The sequence below is a fragment of the Pongo pygmaeus genome, chromosome Y (assembly GCF_028885625.2).
Source record: "Pongo pygmaeus isolate AG05252 chromosome Y, NHGRI_mPonPyg2-v2.0_pri, whole genome shotgun sequence".
Classification (NCBI taxonomy): Eukaryota; Metazoa; Chordata; class Mammalia; order Primates; family Hominidae; genus Pongo; species Pongo pygmaeus.
In genome coordinates, this window is record NC_072397.2 from 1,148,097 (window position 1) to 1,166,793 (window position 18,697).

Genomic DNA, 18,697 nt, shown 5'->3' on the forward strand with positions numbered 1-18,697 from the left:
AGAAGGGACTCCAGAGAGCACCCTGGCCTCTTCCTCCATCATCTGAGGACACACAGGGAGAAGGCACCATCTAGAAGCCAGGAACTGGGTACTCACCAGAGACTGAACCTACCATGCCTTGGTTTTCTGGAACTTCCAGCCTCCAGAGATATGAGACATGTGGTCATACAAATGCTCTCAGAGAAGGTACAGTAAGTGCAGGTGCCCTGGGAACCTCCAGCATTTACCAGGGAGCCCGGCTACACTTCTGCCAGCCTTGGTATCTACCCCCCACCTCTTCCCAGCTGGGACCCTCTGTGCCCCGGGGATGCTGGGGAGGAGACAGCACCGCAGGCCAGGAAAGTGGGCCAGCTACAGGGGCAGAGCGTGGCCCCACCTGCGTCCCACGGGCCCAGCGCCCATCTCCAGACCCCAGGCCGCCCTGTGGAGAGGTGTGCGGCCAGGCAGGAGGCCCTCTGCGTCCTGTTTATTGTTTTGCAGCAGGAGGCCCAACACAGAACATACTCGCCAATACTCGGCTGTGCAAAACAGGGGCTAGCGCTTAAGTACAAATGGGAAAACATGATTCTTTTGTTTTAAATAAATACTTAAAACACGACTTGGGTCCTACAAGCGTCTAGACTCTAGGTCTCAGTATTGGAGTGTCTCACCCACGGGCCCCACACAGGGACGCCACGGTTCCCTCCAACCCCGTGATCAAGACATGGAATCGGCTGCTGACGGCTGGATCGCAACGCGCCCCTTTTCTAGAGCCTTCCCCGGCCGTCTACAGGCAGGATGCGGCTGGGAGAAAGACAACTGGAATTTCTCGAAGGTCGATGGTCCGCACGGTTGACGATTCTACGTGGTTCTCTTGGTTCCCTTGGTGTGTGTGTGTGTGTGGAGGAGGCCGCGGCCCTTAGATCACCTTCTTGAGCTCGTCGTACAGGACCAGCACAAAGGCGCCCCCCATGCCTCGCAGGACGTTGGACCACGCACCCTTGAAGAAGGCCTTGCCCCCCTCGTCTCTGAAGATCTTCCTCCAACAGTCGACGGTGCCCGTGTACATGATGTCAGCTGCAACGACAGGGAGACAGGGTGACAGTGAGGGCCTCGCCACCAAGCTCTTCAAGACACGGACGCCACCTGCACCCACAAAGACGTTTCACAGAAATAACACCCCGGACATCTGAGCCATAGTTCTGATTACAGGAGGGAAACCTGAGGCTCCCCCAGCTCAAGCCCTCCTCCTAAGCCACTGTCTCAGGGAGGGCTGGACACAGGACTTCAGGCCCCGCCCTGGGCGTCCCCCATCTCCACCCCTGGGGTCCATGCAGAGAGGGCAGGATCGAGGGTGTGGATGCAACCAGAGGTTCTAGGAGGCGGGGATTTAGAAACTGCTGCCTGGACCATGAACCCCCAGAAAGACCAGAAGCCCATCATTCAGGAAAATCCTTCCACACAGCCAGGTTACTTTCGGACACACTGCTGTCTCACACGCCCTGGAAGTGCCTCCTTTGATGGTTTCTGGCCTCCCACGGGCCCAGGCCAAGGAGCTCCTGGATCCCCTTCCCATTAGCAAGGGTCCCCCGCCACCCGAGCCCGTGCGGGTACCTCCTTTGCGCCCAGACTGCATCATCATCCGCCGCCGCACTGTGTCGAAGGGGTAGGACACCACGCCGGCCACGGCTGTCACGGTCTGTGCAATCATCCAGCTCACCACGATGTGCGTGTTCTTGGGGTCGGGGAGCATGCCTGCGGGGGAACGGCACGTCACCTTCTCCAGCGCCTGCACGGCCACCCGAGACCAGGGTCAGCCTCCAGTGTGTGCTCACGGCCACCTGAGCTGGTGCCGAGCTCTTCCAAGACCACCAGTGCCCCCTCCACGTGGCTGCTCAGTGCCAGCTGATGTTTACAACACCAAAGGTCAGGGCAGGGCCAGGAGGGGAAAAGTCCGCCTGCCACCTACAGGAGCCCAGCAAGACAGTCCCAGAGGCCGGGGTTAGGTCTGTTTGGGGAAGAGAATAGGGCCCTGACCTTCTAAAGGGTCACAGTTACTACGGGAGTTACACTGTGTCCTCAAGATGCACATAAGTCCCACCCCTACCCCAGGACCTCAGAATGCAACTATACTTGGATATAAGGTCTTTAAAGAGGTAAGACTGAAGGAGGTCAGTAGGGTGGGCCCTGATCCTATGACCCTAGTGTCCTTCTAAAAAGAGATGAGGACACAGACACACAGAGGGATGACCCTGTGAGGACACAGGGAGAAGATGGTGTCTCCAAGCCCAGGAGAGAGGCCTCAGGAGGAACCAGCCCTGCCCACACCTGGATCTCAGACCTCCAACCTCCAGGACTGTGGGAGAATCACTGTCTGTTGTTTCTAAGCCACCCAGTCTATGGTATTCTGTGATAGCAGCCTGAAATAGACTAAGACACCTCATAAGAAGGGCAGATAAAGACACAGACACACACAGAGGAACGACCTCGTGAGGACACAGGGAGAAGACGGTGTCTACAAGCCCAGGAGAGAGGCCTCAGGAGGAACAAGCCTGCCCACACCTGGATCTCAGACTTCCAGACTCCAGGACTATGGAAGAATCAATGTCTGTTGTTTACAATCCACCCAGTCTATGGTATTGTGTGACAGCAGCCTCAAACGGAGTAAGACATCTCATAAGAAGAGATGAGGACACAGACACACACAGAGGGATGACCCTGTGAGGACACAGGGAGAAGATGAAGTCTCCAAGCCCAGAAGAGAGACCTCAGGAGGAACCAGCCCTGCCCACACCTGGATCTCAGACCTCCAGCCTCCAGGACTGTGGGAGAATCAATGTCTGTTGTTTACAATCCACCCAGTCTATGGTATTCTGTGATAGCAGCCTGAGATGGACTAAGACATCTCATAACAAGAGGAGATGAGGACACAGACACACACAGAGGGACGACTCTGTGAGGACACAAGGAGAAGACAGAGTCTACAAGCCCAAGAGACAGGCACTGGGAGGAACCAGCCCAGTCCACACTTGGATCTCAGACTTCCAGCCTCCAGGACTGTGGGAGAATCAATGCCTGTTGTTTGTAAGTCACCCAGTCTATGGTATTCTGTGATAGCAGCCTGAGATGGACTAAGACATCTCATAAGAAGAGAAGAGGACACAGACACACACAGAGGGACGACCCTGTGAGGGCACAGGGAGAAGACGGCATCTCCAGGTCCAGGAGAGAGGCCTCAGGAGGAACCAGCCCTGCCCACACCCTATCTCGGACCTTCAGCCCACGGGACCCCGGGGGAACGCCTGTGTGTTGAGCCCATCTGTGGGACTTTGCGACGGCAGCCACACGTACCCTTGGCCGTATCGTACACGCCGAAGTAGGCCGCCCGGTAGATGATGATACCCTGCACGGAGACGCTGAAGCCCTGGTACAGGCCCCGGATGCCGTCGGACTTGGTGATCTTCACCAGGCAGTCTCCCAGGCCTCGGAACTCGCGCTCTGTGCCTGACTTTCCCACGTCCGCTGCCAGGCGGGTTCTGGCGAAATCCAGCGGGTACACGAAGCAGAGGGAGGTCGCGCCTGCCGCGCCGCCGGACGCCAGGTTGCCCGCAAAGTACCTCCAGAACTGCGTGTGCTTGTCCACGCCCCCCAGGAAGATCTGCTTGTACTTATCCTTGAAGGCAAAGTTGAGGGCTTGAGTGGGGAAGTAGCGGATGACGTTGGCCAGGTTGCCCCTCCAGAAGGACAGCACGCCCTGCTCCTTGGGGATGCGGACGATGCAGTCCACGATGCCCTTGTACTGCTTGTCGGCAGCGATCTGCTTGCTGGCGTGCTGGACCTGGGGGATGCAGAGGGTGTTCAGACCGGACCCAGGGCCAACCACCCAGAAACATCCAGCTACAGAGTGCATCCTTTTTTTTTTTTTTTGACACAAGTCATTCTTGTTTACCAAGCTGGAGGGCAATGGGGTGATCTCGGATCATTGCAAACTCCACCTCCCGAGTTCAAGCAATTCTCCTGCCTCAGCCTCCTGAGTAGCTGGCATTACAGGTGCCTGCCACCATGCCCGGCTAATTTACTTTTATCTTTAATAGAGATGGGGTTTCACCACGTTGGCCAGGTTGGTCTCGAACTCCTGACCACAGGTGATCCTCCTGCCTTGGCCTCCCAGAGTGCTGCAATTACAGGCATGAGCCACCATACCCAGCCAGAGTGCATCATCCTGTTTAGAAAACTAGCTTGTGGGCGTTACTAGTAAGTTGTCCTCATTTTCTTTCTTTCTTTTTTTTTTTGAGATGGAGTCTTGCTGTGTGCCCCAGGCTGGAGTGCAGTGCTGAGATCTCCGCTCACTGCAAGCTCCGCCTCCCAGGTTCACACCATTCTCCTGCCTCAGCCTCCCGAGTAGCTGGGACTACAGGCGCCCGCCACCACGCCCAGCTAACTTTTTTTATTTTTAGTAGAGACGGGGTTTCACCGTGTTAGCCAGGATGGTTTCCATCTCCTGACCTCATGATTCGCCCGCCTCAGCCTCCCAAAGTGCTGGGATTACAGGCGTGAGCCACCACGCCCGGCTCTTTCTTTTTTTAAAAAGACAAGGTCTCATGCTGCTACCCGGGTTTGACTGTAGTGGTGCGATCTTACCTACTGCAGCCTGCAACTCCCGGATTAAGCCATCCTCCCGCCTCAGTCTCCTGAGTACCCGGGTATACAGGTGCACAACCATCAAGCTCCGATAAGTTTAAAAATTACTTTTAGAGATGGAGTCTTGCTACGATGACCAACCTGCTCTCAAACTCCTGAGCTGAGGTGATCCTCCCTGGGCCTCTCGAAGCGCTGGGACATTCCGCCCTGCTAAGTTTAAAAAAATTTTTTAAGCCAGGCACGGTGGCTCATGCCTGTAATCCCAGCACTTTGGGAGGCTGAGGTGGGTGGATCACGAGGTCAGGAGATCAAGAGCATCCTAACACGGTGAAACCCTGTCTCTACTAAAAATACAGAACATTAGCGGGGTGTGGTGGCGGGCGCCTGCTAGGGAGGCTGAGGCAGAATGGCGTGAACCCAGGAGGCGGAGGCTACAGTGAGCCGAGATCATGCCACTGCACTCCAGCCTGGGCGACAGGGAGAGACTCCATCTCAAAAAAACAAAAAAAAAAACAAGAAAAAAAGATTTTTTTAAGATGTGGGATCTTGCTAAGTTACTCTGGCTGGTCTCAAACTCCTGGGCTCAAACGATCCTCCCTGGGCCTCTCCAAGTGCTAGGACGCCCCGCCCTGCTAAGTTAAAATATTTTTCTTAGAGATGGGGTCTTGCTATGTTGCCCTGGCTGGTCTCAAACTCCTGAGCTCAGGCGATCCTCCCTGGGCCTCTCAAAGTGCGGGGACACCCCGCTTGCTAAGTTTTAAAAATTTTCTGAGAGATGGGGTCTTGCTATGTTGTCCTGGCTGGTCTCAAACTCCCGGGACATGCCACCCTGCTAGGTTTAAAAAATTATCTTAGAGATGCGGTCTTGCTGTGTTGCCCAGGCTGGTCTCAAACTCCTGAGCTCAAGCGATGCTCCCCGGGCCTCTCAATGCACTGGGACGTCCTGATTTGTTAAGTTAAAATAATTTTCTTTTGAGGTGAGGTCTTGCTATGTTGCCCCGGCTGCTCTCAAACTCCTGGCCTCAAGCGATCCTCCCCGGGCCTCTCAAAAGCGCTGGGATCGCGGGCGTGACCAGTCTTTGCAGCCAAGCCTATTCATTCCCATCACCGAGCTGTCACTGGGAGTACAACGTTAGCAAGGACGTCCTGGCAGCAATGTTCCTAGTCATCATGCTACTTTCGATAAACCTCTCCCAAAAGACAAAAAATGCATTGCTCTGGATCAGAATTGCACAAATGAGCTAAGAAGGGTAAGAACTACCAATAACCATATCCTGGTTATTCCAGGACACCTGCGGGCAGGCTCGTTGCCCTATTGGCCTTAGAATTGCCCTTCACGGTGGAGGGGGCAAGAGCAGACGGCGGCCAGGCATCCGCCGGAAGGGTTGCTCCCAGCCCGGGAGACCCGCAGGATTGAGCTCAAGGTCAAGGCCCGCCCGCCGCAGGGTTCGTCCATGGGCCCTGCTCATCGCGCATGCGCCCTCCAATCCGTGCCGCATTTCCCCCGCCTGCCGGGCCCAGTGCGCACGCGTAGACGTCGCCACGCCCTGCGGCAGCGGTCACGTGACGCGGCCCCCGGAAGCCGGCGGCGCGTGGACAAAGCGATCGCGGCCTTCCACTTCCGGCGCCCGCCTGCAAAGCTCTGCTGCCCACGTCCCCGCCCGGTCCGGCCACTTGATTCCCGTCCCCTTGTCCCCGGAGCGGCCGCGCCCGCGTCCCCACCTGCAGCAGCAGCTTGACCCGCTCGATCGGAGCCACGGCCGTCTTGGAGATGGCGGCGGCGATGCCTCCGGCCAAGAAGTCCTTCGCGAAGGAGATGGCCTGTTCCGTCATGGTGGCGGGGCGGGCAGCGGAACGGGCGGACAGCCGGAAAGCGGGCGCGGAGAGTGAATGGAGGGCGTCGCTGGTTCAGCCCTGCCGCCGCCGGGACCGAAAAGACGGAGCGGCCACCGCGCAGCCGCTAAGACGCCGACGCCACGCCCACTCTCCGCCCCCGCGTCTCCTCGCGCCGCGCCCATTGGCTGCACCGCCCAGCCGCGCCCCGCCCCCGCCTGCGTGCCTCGCCTCTGAGGGCTGCCGGGAATCCCGCTGCGTCCCGCCCGGCACTCCAGCGAACCGCGCCCATTGGCTGCGCTCCCCGTAGACGCCCCGCCCCGCACCCCTAGGTATGCCGGGAGCCAGGCCCCGCCCATGCGCCGTAGGGGCCGCTGGGGGTTCCGCGGCAGCCTTGACCTTGTGAAGGTCACGCCGCTGCCAGTACCCGAGCGGGCGGGAGGGCGTCTGCAGAGTCAGAAGCCCACCCTGATGTCCCGTTCGCTCCGAGTGCGCCGTCCGCTTTCTCCCGGAGGCCGCGGCGACCCCGCTGGGATGCGCGACATGTGGTGCCCCGACCCCCGACCCTTGAGCCTTGACCTCCAGGCAGCTCCGACCTTTTCACACTCTCCGGGGTCGCGCGTCGGGACACCCCGGCCCCTGCCCGCGTGCACCCGGGGGGCCCCTCGCGAAGCCTGCGGCGGCTTCCACGTGGGCGCGGCTGAGTCCCGCTGCCGATCCGTGACCCCGCGCCGCCCTCCGCGTCCGGCCTAGGTGGGGGGCGGTCTCTGGGCCTCCGTTCTTTGACCGCGCGGTGCCCTCCGCGCTGGGGCTGGGGGTTCCCTGGGCCGCGCCCACCCGCCCGGGCTCCCCGATTTCCCCGTGTCTGCCCGGCGGGGGCTGCGGCCCGGGGTCCTCCTTCCCGACCTCCCAGTCCGCTCTTCCTCCCTCCCTCCCTCCTTTTGTCCCTCCCTCCCTCCCTCCCTCCTGCCTTTTCTCCCTCCTTCCCTCCCTCCCTCCCTCCCGCCTTTTCTCCCTCCTTCCCTCCCTCCCGCCTTTTCTCCCTCCCTCCCGCCTTTTCTCCCTCCCGCCTTTTCTGCTTCCACCTCCCTGCTTCTTTCCCTTCCCGGCTCTCTCCCGCCCGCCCTTTTCTCCCCGTCTCCTTCCATCCCTGCTTTTGCCTTTGCTTTTTGCTGCTTTCTCGCCTCCCTCCTTTTTCTCCCTCTTGACATCTCTCCCTTCCTTTCCCTCCCTTCCTTTTTCTTTCATTTCTGTCTCCCTCTCTCCTTCCTTTCTTGCTACCTTTCTTCCCTCTTTTTCTTTTTTCTCTTCCCTCCCTTTTTCTGCTTTTCTCCCTCCGCCCTTCCTCTATTTTTTCTTTGCTCCCTCCCTGTATTTTTCTCCCTCTTTCCGTCTCTCCTTCCCTTTTCGTCTTTCCTTCCCTTCCTCCCTTTTCTGCCTTTCCCTCCTTCCCTCCCTTTTCCTTTTCCTCTTTATTTCCTGTCTCCCTCCCGCTCGTCCCTTTCTCCCATCTCTCTTTTCCGTTTTTTTTTTTTCTTTTGAGACAGAGTTAAGCTCTTGTTGCCCAAGCTGGAGTGCAAGCTCCGCCTCCCGGGTTCAAGGGATTCTCCTGCCTCAGCCTCCCGAGTAGCTGGAATTGCAGGTATGCGCTACCACGCCCAGCTAATTTTATATTTTTACTAGAGATGGGGTTTCACCATGTTGGCCAGGCTGGTCTCGAACTCCCGACTTCAGGGGATCCGCCCACTTCCGCTTCCCAAAGTGCTGGGATGACAGGTGTGTGAGCCACCATGCCCAGCTGTCTCTTTTCCGTTTTTTTTTCATCTTTCCTCTCTCCCTTTGTCCCTCTCTTTTTCTTCCTTTTGTTCTTTCCTGTCTTGCTCTTTCCTTCCTCTCTGTTTCTCCCTTTCTCCCCATTTTCCTTTTTTTTTTTTTTTTTTTTTGAGATGGAGCCTTGCTCTGTCACCAAGACTGGAGTGCAGTGGCGTGATCTCAGCTCACTGCAACCTCTGCCTCTCAGGTTCTAGAGATTCTTCTGCCTCAACCTCCCAAGTAGCTGGGATTACAGGCACCAGCCACCACACCCGGCTATTGTTTTTTTTTTTTAATTTTTAATTTTTAATTTTTAGGACAGATGGGGTTTCACCATGTTGGCCAGGCTGGTCTTGAACTCCTGACCTCAGGTGATCCGCCCGCCTCGGCCTCACAAAGTGCTGGGATTACAGGCCTGAGCCACCGCGCCCGGCCTCCTTTTCTTTTTTCTTCTCTCCTCCCTCTTTTTTTTTTTTTGAGACACAGTCTGGCTCTTGTTCCCCAGGCTGGAGTGCAGTGGCGCGATCTTGGCTCACTGCATCCTCCATCTCCCAGGTTCAAGCGATTCTCCTGCCTCAGCTTCCCAAGTAGCTGGGACTACAGGCGCCCGCCACCACGCCCGGCTAACTTTTGTATTTTTAGTAGAGACGGGGTTTCATCATGTTGGCCAGGCTGGTCTGGAACTCCTGACCTCGTGATCCGACTGCCTTGGCCTCCCAAGTTGCTGGGATTACAGGCGTCAGCCACAGCGCCCAGCCTCTCCTCCCTCTTTTTCTATCCTACCTCCGTGCCTCTTTCTTCTCTCCTCTCTCCCTCTTTTTCCTTTTTCTTCTCTCCTCCCTCCCTTCTGTTTTTCTCCATCATTCCCTCTCTCTTCCTTTCTTTTTCTCCCTTTCCCCGTTTGCCTCCCTCCCCTTTTTCTTCTTTCCTGTCTCCCTTGCCTCCTTCTTTGCTCTTTTCCTCCCTTTCTCCCGTCCCTCCTTCCCGGCCTTCCTTTATACTTCTTTCCCTCCCCACTGCTTCCTTTGGTTTCCTGCCTTTCCCTGTCTCTCCCTTTGTTTCCCTCTCCTCCCGCTCTCCCTCCTTCCTCCCTTTTCTCCTTTCTTTTCCTTCCTTTTTTTTCCGTGTGTCTTTCTTTTTTCTTTCCTTCTCCCTTCCTTTTCTCTACCTGTGTCTTTCTCCCTCTTGTTTTTCCTTTCTCTCCCTTGTGTACTGAGAAGGTGACAGTCCCTGGCTGTGGGCAGGCAGGAGCAACCCACCCCGGAGAGCGGGGTCACGCGAGGTGACTCCTGGGCACCGCTGTGAGCCCTGCCTGAGGCTTTTCCTGACCTCTGGGGAGGGCGGCCGAGGCTGGGGCCAGCTCTGGAAGCTAGAGTGGCTGCTGGGTGGTGGGACGAGTGTCTCAGAAGTCACTGAGGCATGGGTAGGTCTAACCTTGGGACATTGCTGTGGGGAGGGCTGTGGAGACCAAGCACATTCCTGAGGCTCTGCCATGGCACCGGGGGTGGACAGTGTCCCCTGAGGACCCAGGACCAAACCAGGCTCGCTACAGGGGCCCTGGAGTAGAGGACAGAGGCCAGGAGCACTGTGGGTGCTGGGCAGTGGTGGGGAGTTTGCTGGGGGAGCTGCGCCTTACAGACCTGTGTTTGTTTCCCAGCCTCAGCGAGGCCGGGCTGGATGGGGCCCTGGTGCTGGTTTTCAGTGCCTCAGCGAGGCCGGGACCAGAGCTGCTATTTCCAGATGAGGCTGGTTCGCATCTGCTCCGGCCGGGGCTCCAGGCCTGATCCCTGGAACACGGCATTCCCTTTCCAAGTCTGCAAAGCCTGTCTTAGGGGAGAGAAGAAGGTTCCTTCCATGCGGGTGGGGACAGCTAACCATGTCCAGACACTGAGACGGCACTCTGTGTGCTCAGCCCTCAGCCTGCACTGGCTTGGTGGCTTGGTGGCTTGGTGACCTGCCAGCAGGGTGGTGCTGTCTGTGGGCTCTGCTCAAGCTCCTCTCAGAGCCAGGAGGATGCCTGCCTGCTTGGGCCTGGCACCCAGGATGTGCTTGGCAAATGCTTCTGGGAGGGATGGATGGATAATGAATGGATGGATGGATGGATGGATAATGGATGGATGGATGGATAATGGATGGATGGATAATGGATGGATGGATGGATAATGGATAGATGGATGGATAACGGATGGATGGATGATGGATGGATAATGGATAGATGGATGGATAACGGATGGATGGATGGATAATGGATGGGTGGGTGGATAATGGATAGATGGATAATGGATGGATGATGGATGGATGGATGGATAATGGATAATGAACAGATGATCGATAATGGATGGATGGATGATGGATAATGGGTGGATGGATGAATAATGGATGCTTCTGGGATGAATGGATAATGTATGGGTGGATGGATAATGAATGGGTGGGTGGATGGATGGATAGATGGATATGTTTGCTTGGCAAATGATTCTGGAATGGATGGATGGATAATCAATGGGTGGGTGGGTGGATGGATGGATGCACTCTGTTGGCAAATGCTTCTGGGATGGATGGATGGATAGATGGATGGATAATGAGTGGGTGGATGGATGGATAGATGGATGTGTTTCCTTGGTAAATGATTCTGGAATGGATGGGTGGATGGATGGATGGATAATGAATGGGTGGGTGGATGGATGGATGCGCTCGATCAGCAAATGCTTCTGGAATGGATGGATAATTGGATGGGTAATGGGTAGGTGGATGGATGCATAGATAGATGGATGGGCTCACTGGGCAAATGCTTCTGGAATGAACGGATAATGGATGGATGGATGGATGGATGAATGAATGAATTGCTAATTGGGGCTGTTTTTCCATACAGAGTGCTGCACATGGGACTTAGCCTTGGACACTATCTCCTTTGCCCCTCGTATCTGGGAGGGAACAACACAGTCGCCATGCCTGACTAGGGCATGATCTGGGAGGCCTTTGGGGCCACCTGCCCCGGAACCCGGGGACACGGCCTCCCTGGGAAAGGAGGATCAGGTGGGCCTCACACCCGGGAATTGGGAGTGGGAGAGACAACAGCTGCTGGGTAGTGGGGGTAGAGCTGTGTCTCTCACCACCCTGCCCCTCCAAGGACCGAGAAGAAAGGAATGAGCCCTGATCCGCCTGCCAGGCACCCAGCCATGAGAACCCCTCCTCTGCCAGCATCTGATAAAATTACTTGCGTGGCTTTAGAGATCACTGCTGCCTGACCAGCAGCTGCTCTCCTGGAATCTGCATCCAGAAAGCCCCTTGGGGGTCAGAAAAGTAGGTGGGTTAATATAGAAGTAGAGGTGGGGTTTTTGTTTGTGTGTTTATTGAGATGGAGTCTTGCTGTATCACCCAGGCTGGAGTGCAGTGGCGCGATCTTGGCTCACTGCAATCCCCGCCTCCCAGGTTCAAGCATTTCTTTTGCCTCAGCCTCCCAAGTAGCTGGGATAGCAAGTGTGTGCCACCACACCTAATTTTTATGTTTTTAGTGGAGACGGGGTTTCATCCATCCATTCCAGAAGCATTTGCCGAGCACATCCTGGGTGCCAGGCCCAAGCAGGCTGGTCTCGAACTCCTGACCTCAAGTGATCTGCCCGCCTTGGCCTCCCAAAGTGCTGGGATGACAGGTGTGAGCCACCGCGCCCCGCCCAGAAGCAGAGGTGTTTTAACGGAAAGACTTCAGGCTTCATCGGCCGGCCGGGAAGGAATCAGAGGAGGGGTGAGGTTGGCTTTGTGTGGGGTGGGGTGGGGTGCCAGGCTGTGTGTTGGGTGGGGCCAGCAGCACATCTTCTGTAATTAATCATTGCCGAGGCTCTGCCTGTACAAAGTGTGGTCCAGGGAGCGCTGATGAGGCTGCAGGAGGAGAGGGCTTGATAGACCCCTTTCCCCAGAAGAGGGCCCCCAAAAGACATTCCCGCTGAAGAGGGCTCCCCAAAACCTCATGCCTGAAAAGGGACTCCCAGGGTCACCTCCCTGAAAAGGGCTCCTCAAGAGGCCCCCGCGTAAAGGGGTCCCCCCAAGACTTCCCCCATGAAGAGGGCTGCCTCAAAGACTTCCCCCCTGAAGGTGCCCCCCAAGACCTGCCCCCTGGAAGAGGGCTCCCCAAGACTTCTCCCCCGAGAAGAGCCCCCTAAGACTTTTACCCTGGAAAAGGGCTGTCTGCAAAGATTCCCTGGAAGTGGGCCTTCGAGCTGGGCAGATGGGGAGGAGTGTGTACTCAACATCATCCTTAGGATCTGTTGTCTTCCCGCTTCCCCTGCCCCGGCCCCCAGATGAATCCAGAGGCTGTTTTAGAGCCAGACGGACACTCCTGGTATGCACCAGGCACTCATAGCGCAGCGCTCGCTGAGTGTAGGAGGAGGGAGTGGGTGAACCCAGCCCGCCAGGCTGCCCTGCACAGAATCCCAGCCTTTTAACCCCACTGGTTTTTAAATCATCACAATCCTCGGGATGTTCTGTGCATGCTACACACAGACTCTCAGAGTCCAGAGGTGCTGTTTTTGCACAGTTATTCCAATGAATAAAAAGACGGGCTGGGTGTGGTGGCTCACGCCTGTCATCCCAGCACTTTGGGAGGCCGAGTGGGGGGGATCGCCTGAGGTCAGGAGCTCGAGACCAGCACGGCCAACATGGTGAAACCTCGTCTCTACTGAAAATACAAAAAAATTAGCTGGGCGTGGGCGCCTGTAATTTTAGCTACTGCGGAGGCTAAGGCAGGAGAATCGCTTAAACCCGGGAGGCAGAGGTTGCAGTGAGCCGAGATCACACCACTGCACTCCAGCCTGGGTGACAGAGTGAGACTCTGTCTCAAAAAAAAAAAAAAAAGTTCTAGCAGACACAGAAGGGAGGGGGAGAGGAACAAGCCCCAGGGACCCTTTATCCGGCTTCCTTCCACCTGGGGGACTCCCTCCGCGGGCCCTTGGTTTAAGGGCAAATGGCGAGGGGACCAGAACACAGGGAGGCCACGTCGGAGGTCCCTGCTGCAACCATGTGGCCCCCCAGCCCACTCCTAGCAGCCAAGACGAAGGGGGGCCTGGGCTCCCCCTAGGGCAGGTGCCTCTGGTTCTCTCCACCGAGAGGCCCCCCCATGCCAGCCTCTTCCTGGGCTGACTCCCAGAACCTTCTCGGACCCATGAACGTTTCAATCCAGAATGGGGCCTTTGCTGGGCACCCAAGTGGTGGGAATCTGTCCCTAGCCCCTAGAACTCCTAGAGGGCTGGGCCTGCCTCTGTCTCCATCCTGTCCCCATTCCCCGCCTCGGGTGGCAGGGGCTGGAGAGGAAGGAGCTTCAGGCTTCAAAACCATCAAAGCAGGTTGCTTCCAAGATGGCCAGTGGTCACCTGAGATGGAGCAGAGAGCAGCTGTGGCGGGCATCTTCTCTAGAAGCCGCCTGTGAGCCCTGCGGAGGCCCCGGGCTTCGTGCCTTAAGACAGACAGCGTCCTGCAGGTACGTGGGTGAACCCTGTAGGCAGGGACTTTGCCTGCTTTCCCAGAACAGGACAGAGGATGGACACAGCCCAAGGTGACCGGGATGCTGTCGCCACAGCTCTGGGCCTGGCTGACGTGGGAAGGGAGGAGGGAGATAGGAGGGACAGAGGCCTGGCTGCTGTCAGGTCCCACCTGGCCCCACGCCGAGGCCAGTATGATGGAGGGGCCTGGAAGCCTCATCCTTGGTTGCCAAGCGGTGAGGGCCACAGGCATGCGCCACCGCACCGGACTCCCCCTTTCATCATCAAAGCCGAATTTTCTTCCTACTCCATCTAGGCCTCCCGTGGAGACATCATGTGTAATTGTAAAAAAAAAAAAAAACACCAAAAACTGGAGTCAGGCCAGGCACAGTGGCTCACGCCTGCAATGCCAGCACTTTAGGAGGCCGAGGCGGGCAGATCACCTGAGGTCAGGAGTTCAAGACCAGCCTGGCCAACATGGGGAAACCCCGTCTCTACTAAAAATAGAAAAATTAGCCAGGTGTGGTGGTGCATGCCCATAATCCCTGCACTGTGGGAGGCCGAGGTGGGCGGATCACCTGAGGTCAGGAGTTCCAGACCAGCCTGGCCAACATGGTGAAACGCTGTCTCTACTAAAAATACAAAAATTAGCCGGGCTTGGTGGTGCGTGCCTGTAATCCCAGCACTTTGGGAGGCCGAGGTGAGCGGATTATCTGAGGTCAGGAGTTCCAGACCAGCCTAGCCAACATGGTGAAACACCGTCTCTATTAAAAACACAAAAATCAGGCGGGCGTGGTGGTGGGTGCCTGTAATCCCAGCTACTCTGAGGCTGAGACAGGAGAATTGCTTGAACCCAGGAGGCAGAGGTTGCAGTGAGCCGAGATCGTGCCATTGCACTCCAGCCTGTGTGACAGAGCGAGATTCTGTCTCAAGAAAGAAAGAAAAACGGAGTCTGTCCAGAATTATACACAGTCACCCATGCCAGGTAACAACCCTTCAGTCAACAACGGCCTTCCTAGACAGCAGAGGTCTCAGGAGATGGTAATACTGTAGTTTTCCTGTGCCTTTATTTGTAGACACAGAAATCCCTACCATTGTATTACAGCAGACTGCAGCACTCGGCACACTCACCTGCTGTCCAGGTTTGTAGCCCGGGAGCCTGGGGCCCTGCCACACAGCCCAGGTGAGTAGCAGGCCGGGAGCTGGGGGCCCTGCTGCGCAGCCCAGGTGAGTAGCAGGCTGGGAGCCGGGGGCCCTGCCTCGCAGCCCAGGTGAGTAGCAGGCTGTGTGTGCCACAGGGGTATGTTTGAGTGCAGCCCGTGATGGGCACACAGAGAATAGCCTAAGGATGCATTTATTTAAACAGGTCCCTGTCATTCAGTGACATGTATGACTGTGTCTGTGTGTGTGTGTGCAGGTGGGTGTGTATGTGTATATATGTATACACACCCGAACACACACCTCTACACACGTGCCTGTACACGGATAGAACACATAATTTACAGAATTTATGGAACACATAATTTATATTAATAAAATATATAGAGGTCAGTTTTGTTTTCTTTTATTTGTTTAGACGGAGTCTCGCTCTGTCGCCCAGGCTGAAGTGCAGTGGCACAATCTCGGCTCACTGCAACCTCCACTTACTGGGTTCAAGTGATTCTCCTGTCTCAGCCTCCCCCCAGTAGCTGGGATTACAGGCTCCTGCCACTACACCCGGCTAGTGTTTGTATTTTGTGTAGAGATAGGATTTCACCATGTTGGCCAGGCTGGTCTCAAATTCCTGACCACAGGTGATCCGCCCACCTCGGCCTCCCAAAGTGCTGGGATGACAGGCATGAGCCACTGCACTCAGCCTATTTCAGCTGTTTTCTTTTTTCTTTCTTTTTTTTTTTTTTGAAATAGAGTTTCACTCTTGTTGCCCAGGCTGGAGTACAATGGCACGATCTTGGCTCACTGCAACCTCCGCTTCCCAGGTTAAAGCGATTCTCCTGCCTCAGCCTCCCTCCAGTAGCTGGGATTATAGGCACCCGCCACCACTCCCGGCTGATTTTTTTATTTTCTATAGAGTCAGGGTTTCACAATGTTGGCCAGGCTGGTTTCGAATTCCTGACCGCAGGTGATCTGCCCGCCTCGGCCTCCCAAAGTGCTGGGATGACAGGTGTGAGCCACTGCACCCAGCCTATTTCAGCTGTTTTCTTAAAGCAGAAAGCAACCTACATGTTCTTTTGTGATACCAGGCAACTGTAAGGGTGGAGCAGCTTGTGACTTGGGTGTTACTGAGATCACCTGTGACCATTGCAGAAAACCACTCCCAACTGTGCAGCGGGCACCTTGAATTAGGCCGCCCGGGAGGCAGGGCTTGCGCCTTGAAATAGGCCGCCCGGGAGGCGGGGCTTGCACCTTGAAATACGACTAGGAGGCGGGGCTTGCACCTTGAAATAGGCCGCCTGGGAGGCGGGGCTTGCACCTTGAAATACGGCTAGGAGGCGGGGCTTGTACCTTGAAATAGGCTGCCTGGGAGGTGGGGCTTGTACCTTGAAATACGTCTAGGAGGCGGGGCTTGCGCCTTGAAATAGGCCGCCCGGGAGGCGGGGCTTGCGCCTTGAAATACGACTACGAGGCGGGGCTTGCACCTTGAAATACGGCTAGGAGGCAGGGCTTGTACCTTGAAATAGGCTACCTGGGAGGCGGGGCTTGCACCTTGAAATACGGCTAGGAGGCGGGGCTTGCACCTTGAAATACGGCTAGGAGGCGGGGCTTGTACCCTGAAATAGGCCGCCCGGGAGGAGGGGCTTGCATCTTGAAATAGGGCTAGGAGGCGGGGCTTGCATCTTGAAATAGGCCTAGGAGGCGGGGCCTGCGCCTTGAACTAGGCCTAGAAGGCGGGGCTTGCACCTTGAAATAGGCCGCCCAGGAGGCGGAGCTTGCGCCTTGAAATAGGCTGCCCGGGAGGCAGGACTTGCACGTTGAAATAGGCCGCCTGGGAGGCGGGGTTTGCACCTTGAAACAGGCTGCCTGGGAGGCGGGGCTTGTACCTTGAAATACGGCTAGGAGGCGGGGCTTGCGCGTTGAAATAGGCCGCCCGGGAGGCGGGGCTTGCCCCTTGAAATAGGCCGCCCGGGAGGCGGAGCTTGCCCCTTGAAATAGGCCGCCCGGGAGGCGGGGCTTGCGCCTTGAAATACGACTACGAGGCGGGGCTTGCACCTTGAAATAGGCCGCCCAGGAGGCGGGGCTTGCACCTTGAAATACGGCTAAGAGGCGGGACTTGTACCTTGAAATAGGCCGCCCGGGAGGCGGGGCTTGTGCCTTGAAATAGGCCGCCCGGGAGGCGGGGCTTGCGTCTTGAAATAGGCTGCCTGGGAGGCGGGGCTTGCACCTTGAAATACGGCTAGGAGGCGGGGCTTGTGCCTTGAAATAAGCCGCCCGGGAGGTGGAGCTTGCGCCTTGAACTAGGCCGCCCGGGAGGCAGGGCTTGCACCTTGAAATAGGCCGCCCAGGAGGCGGGGCTTGCACCTTGAAATAGGCTGCCCGGGAGGCGGGGCTTGTGCCTTGAAATAAGCCGCCCGGGAGGTGGAGCTTGCGCCTTGAACTAGGCCGCCCGGGAGGCAGGGCTTGCACCTTGAAATAGGCTGCCTGGGAGGCGGGGCTTGCGCCTTGAAATAGGCCGCCCGGGAGGCGGGGCTTGCGCCTTGAAATAGGCTGCCCGGGAGGCGGGGCTTGCACCTTGAAATAGGCTGCCCGGGAGGCGGGGCTTGCACCTTGAAATACGACTAGGAGGCGGGGCTTGCACCTTGAAATACGGCTAGGAGGCGGGGCTTGTACCTTGAAATGGGCTGCCTGGGAGGTGGGGCTAGCACCTTGAAATACGGCTAGGAGGCGGGGCTTGCACCTTGAAATAGGCTGCCCGGGAGGCGGAGCTTGCGCCTTGAAATAGGCCGCCCGGGAGGCGGGGCTTGCGTCTTGAAATACGACTACGAGGCGGGGCTTGCACCTTGAAATAGGCCGCCCGGGAGGCGGGGCTTGCACCTTGAAATACGGCTAAGAGGCGGGGCTTGTACTTTGAAATGGGCTGCCTGGGAGGTGGGGCTTGCACCTTCAAATACAGCTAGGAGGCGGGGCTTGAGCCTTGAAATAGGCCGCCCGGGAGGCGAGGGTTGCACCTTGAAATACAGCTAGGAGGCGGGGCTTGCACCTTGAAATACGGCTAGGAGGCGGGGCTTGCACCTTGAAATACGGCTAGGAGGCGGGGCTTGAGCCTTGAAATAGGCCGCCCGGGAGGCGAGGCTTGCACCTTGAAATACAGCTAGGAGGCGGGGCTTGCACCTTGAAATACGGCTAGGAGGCGGGGCTTGTACCTTGAAATACGGCTAGGGGGCGGGGCTTGTACCTTGAAATAGGCCGCCCGGGAGGCGGGGCTTGCGCCTTGAAATAGGCTGCCCGGGAGGCGGGGTTTGCACCTTGAAATACGGGTAGGAGGCGGGGCTTGTACCTTGAAATAGGCTACCTGGGAGGCGGGGCTTGCGCCTTGAAATACGGCTAGGAGGCGGGACTTCCGCGTTGAAATACGGCTAGGAGGCGGGGCTTGTATCTTGAAATAGGCAGCCTGGGAGGCGGGGCTTGCGCCTTGAAATACGGCTAGGAGACGGGGCCTGCGCCTTGAAATACGGCTAGGAGGCGGGGCCTGCGCCTTGAAATAGGCCGCCCAGGAGGCGGGGCTTGCGCCTTGAAATAGGCTGCTCAGGAGGCGGGGCTTGCGCCTTGAAATAGGCCGCCCGGGAGGCGGGGCTTGCGCCTTGAAATAGGCCGCCCCGGAGGCGGGTCTTGCACCTTGAAATACGGCTAGGAGGCGGGGCTTGTACCTTGAAATGGGCTGCCTGGGAGGTGGGGCTAGCACCTTGAAATACGGCTAGGAGGCGGGGCTTGCACCTTGAAATAGGCTGCCCGGGAGGCGGAGCTTG

At 57.2% G+C, this 18,697-nt stretch overlaps 1 protein-coding gene across 1 annotated transcript; it reads right to left on the bottom strand.

The window, feature by feature from the left end:
* Positions 1 to 450: 450 nt before the first annotated feature.
* Positions 451 to 6,783, bottom strand: SLC25A6 (solute carrier family 25 member 6). The gene is made up of 4 exons (XM_054473295.2): positions 6,343 to 6,783; positions 3,331 to 3,817; positions 1,594 to 1,734; positions 451 to 1,056 (listed from the first exon to the last, which is right to left on the bottom strand). The coding sequence occupies exons 1-4, from the start codon at positions 6,451 to 6,453 to the stop codon at positions 899 to 901; spliced, it is 897 nt and encodes a 298-aa protein (XP_054329270.1). The 5' UTR covers positions 6,454 to 6,783; the 3' UTR covers positions 451 to 898.
* Between the last annotated feature and the right edge of the window lie 11,914 nt (positions 6,784 to 18,697).

Excerpts from the sequence above, each read along its gene's own strand:
- SLC25A6 (XM_054473295.2), bottom strand. The coding sequence starts at position 6,453 with ATGACGGAACAGGCCATCTCCTTCGCGAAGGACTTCTTGGCCGGAGGC. Across the intron at positions 3,818-6,342 it reads GGGTCAAGCTGCTGCTGCAG|GTCCAGCACGCCAGCAAGCA; the intron begins GTGGGGACGCGG and ends TGCATCCCCCAG. Across the intron at positions 1,057-1,593 it reads GCAGTCTGGGCGCAAAGGAG|CTGACATCATGTACACGGGC; the intron begins GTACCCGCACGG and ends CTGTCGTTGCAG.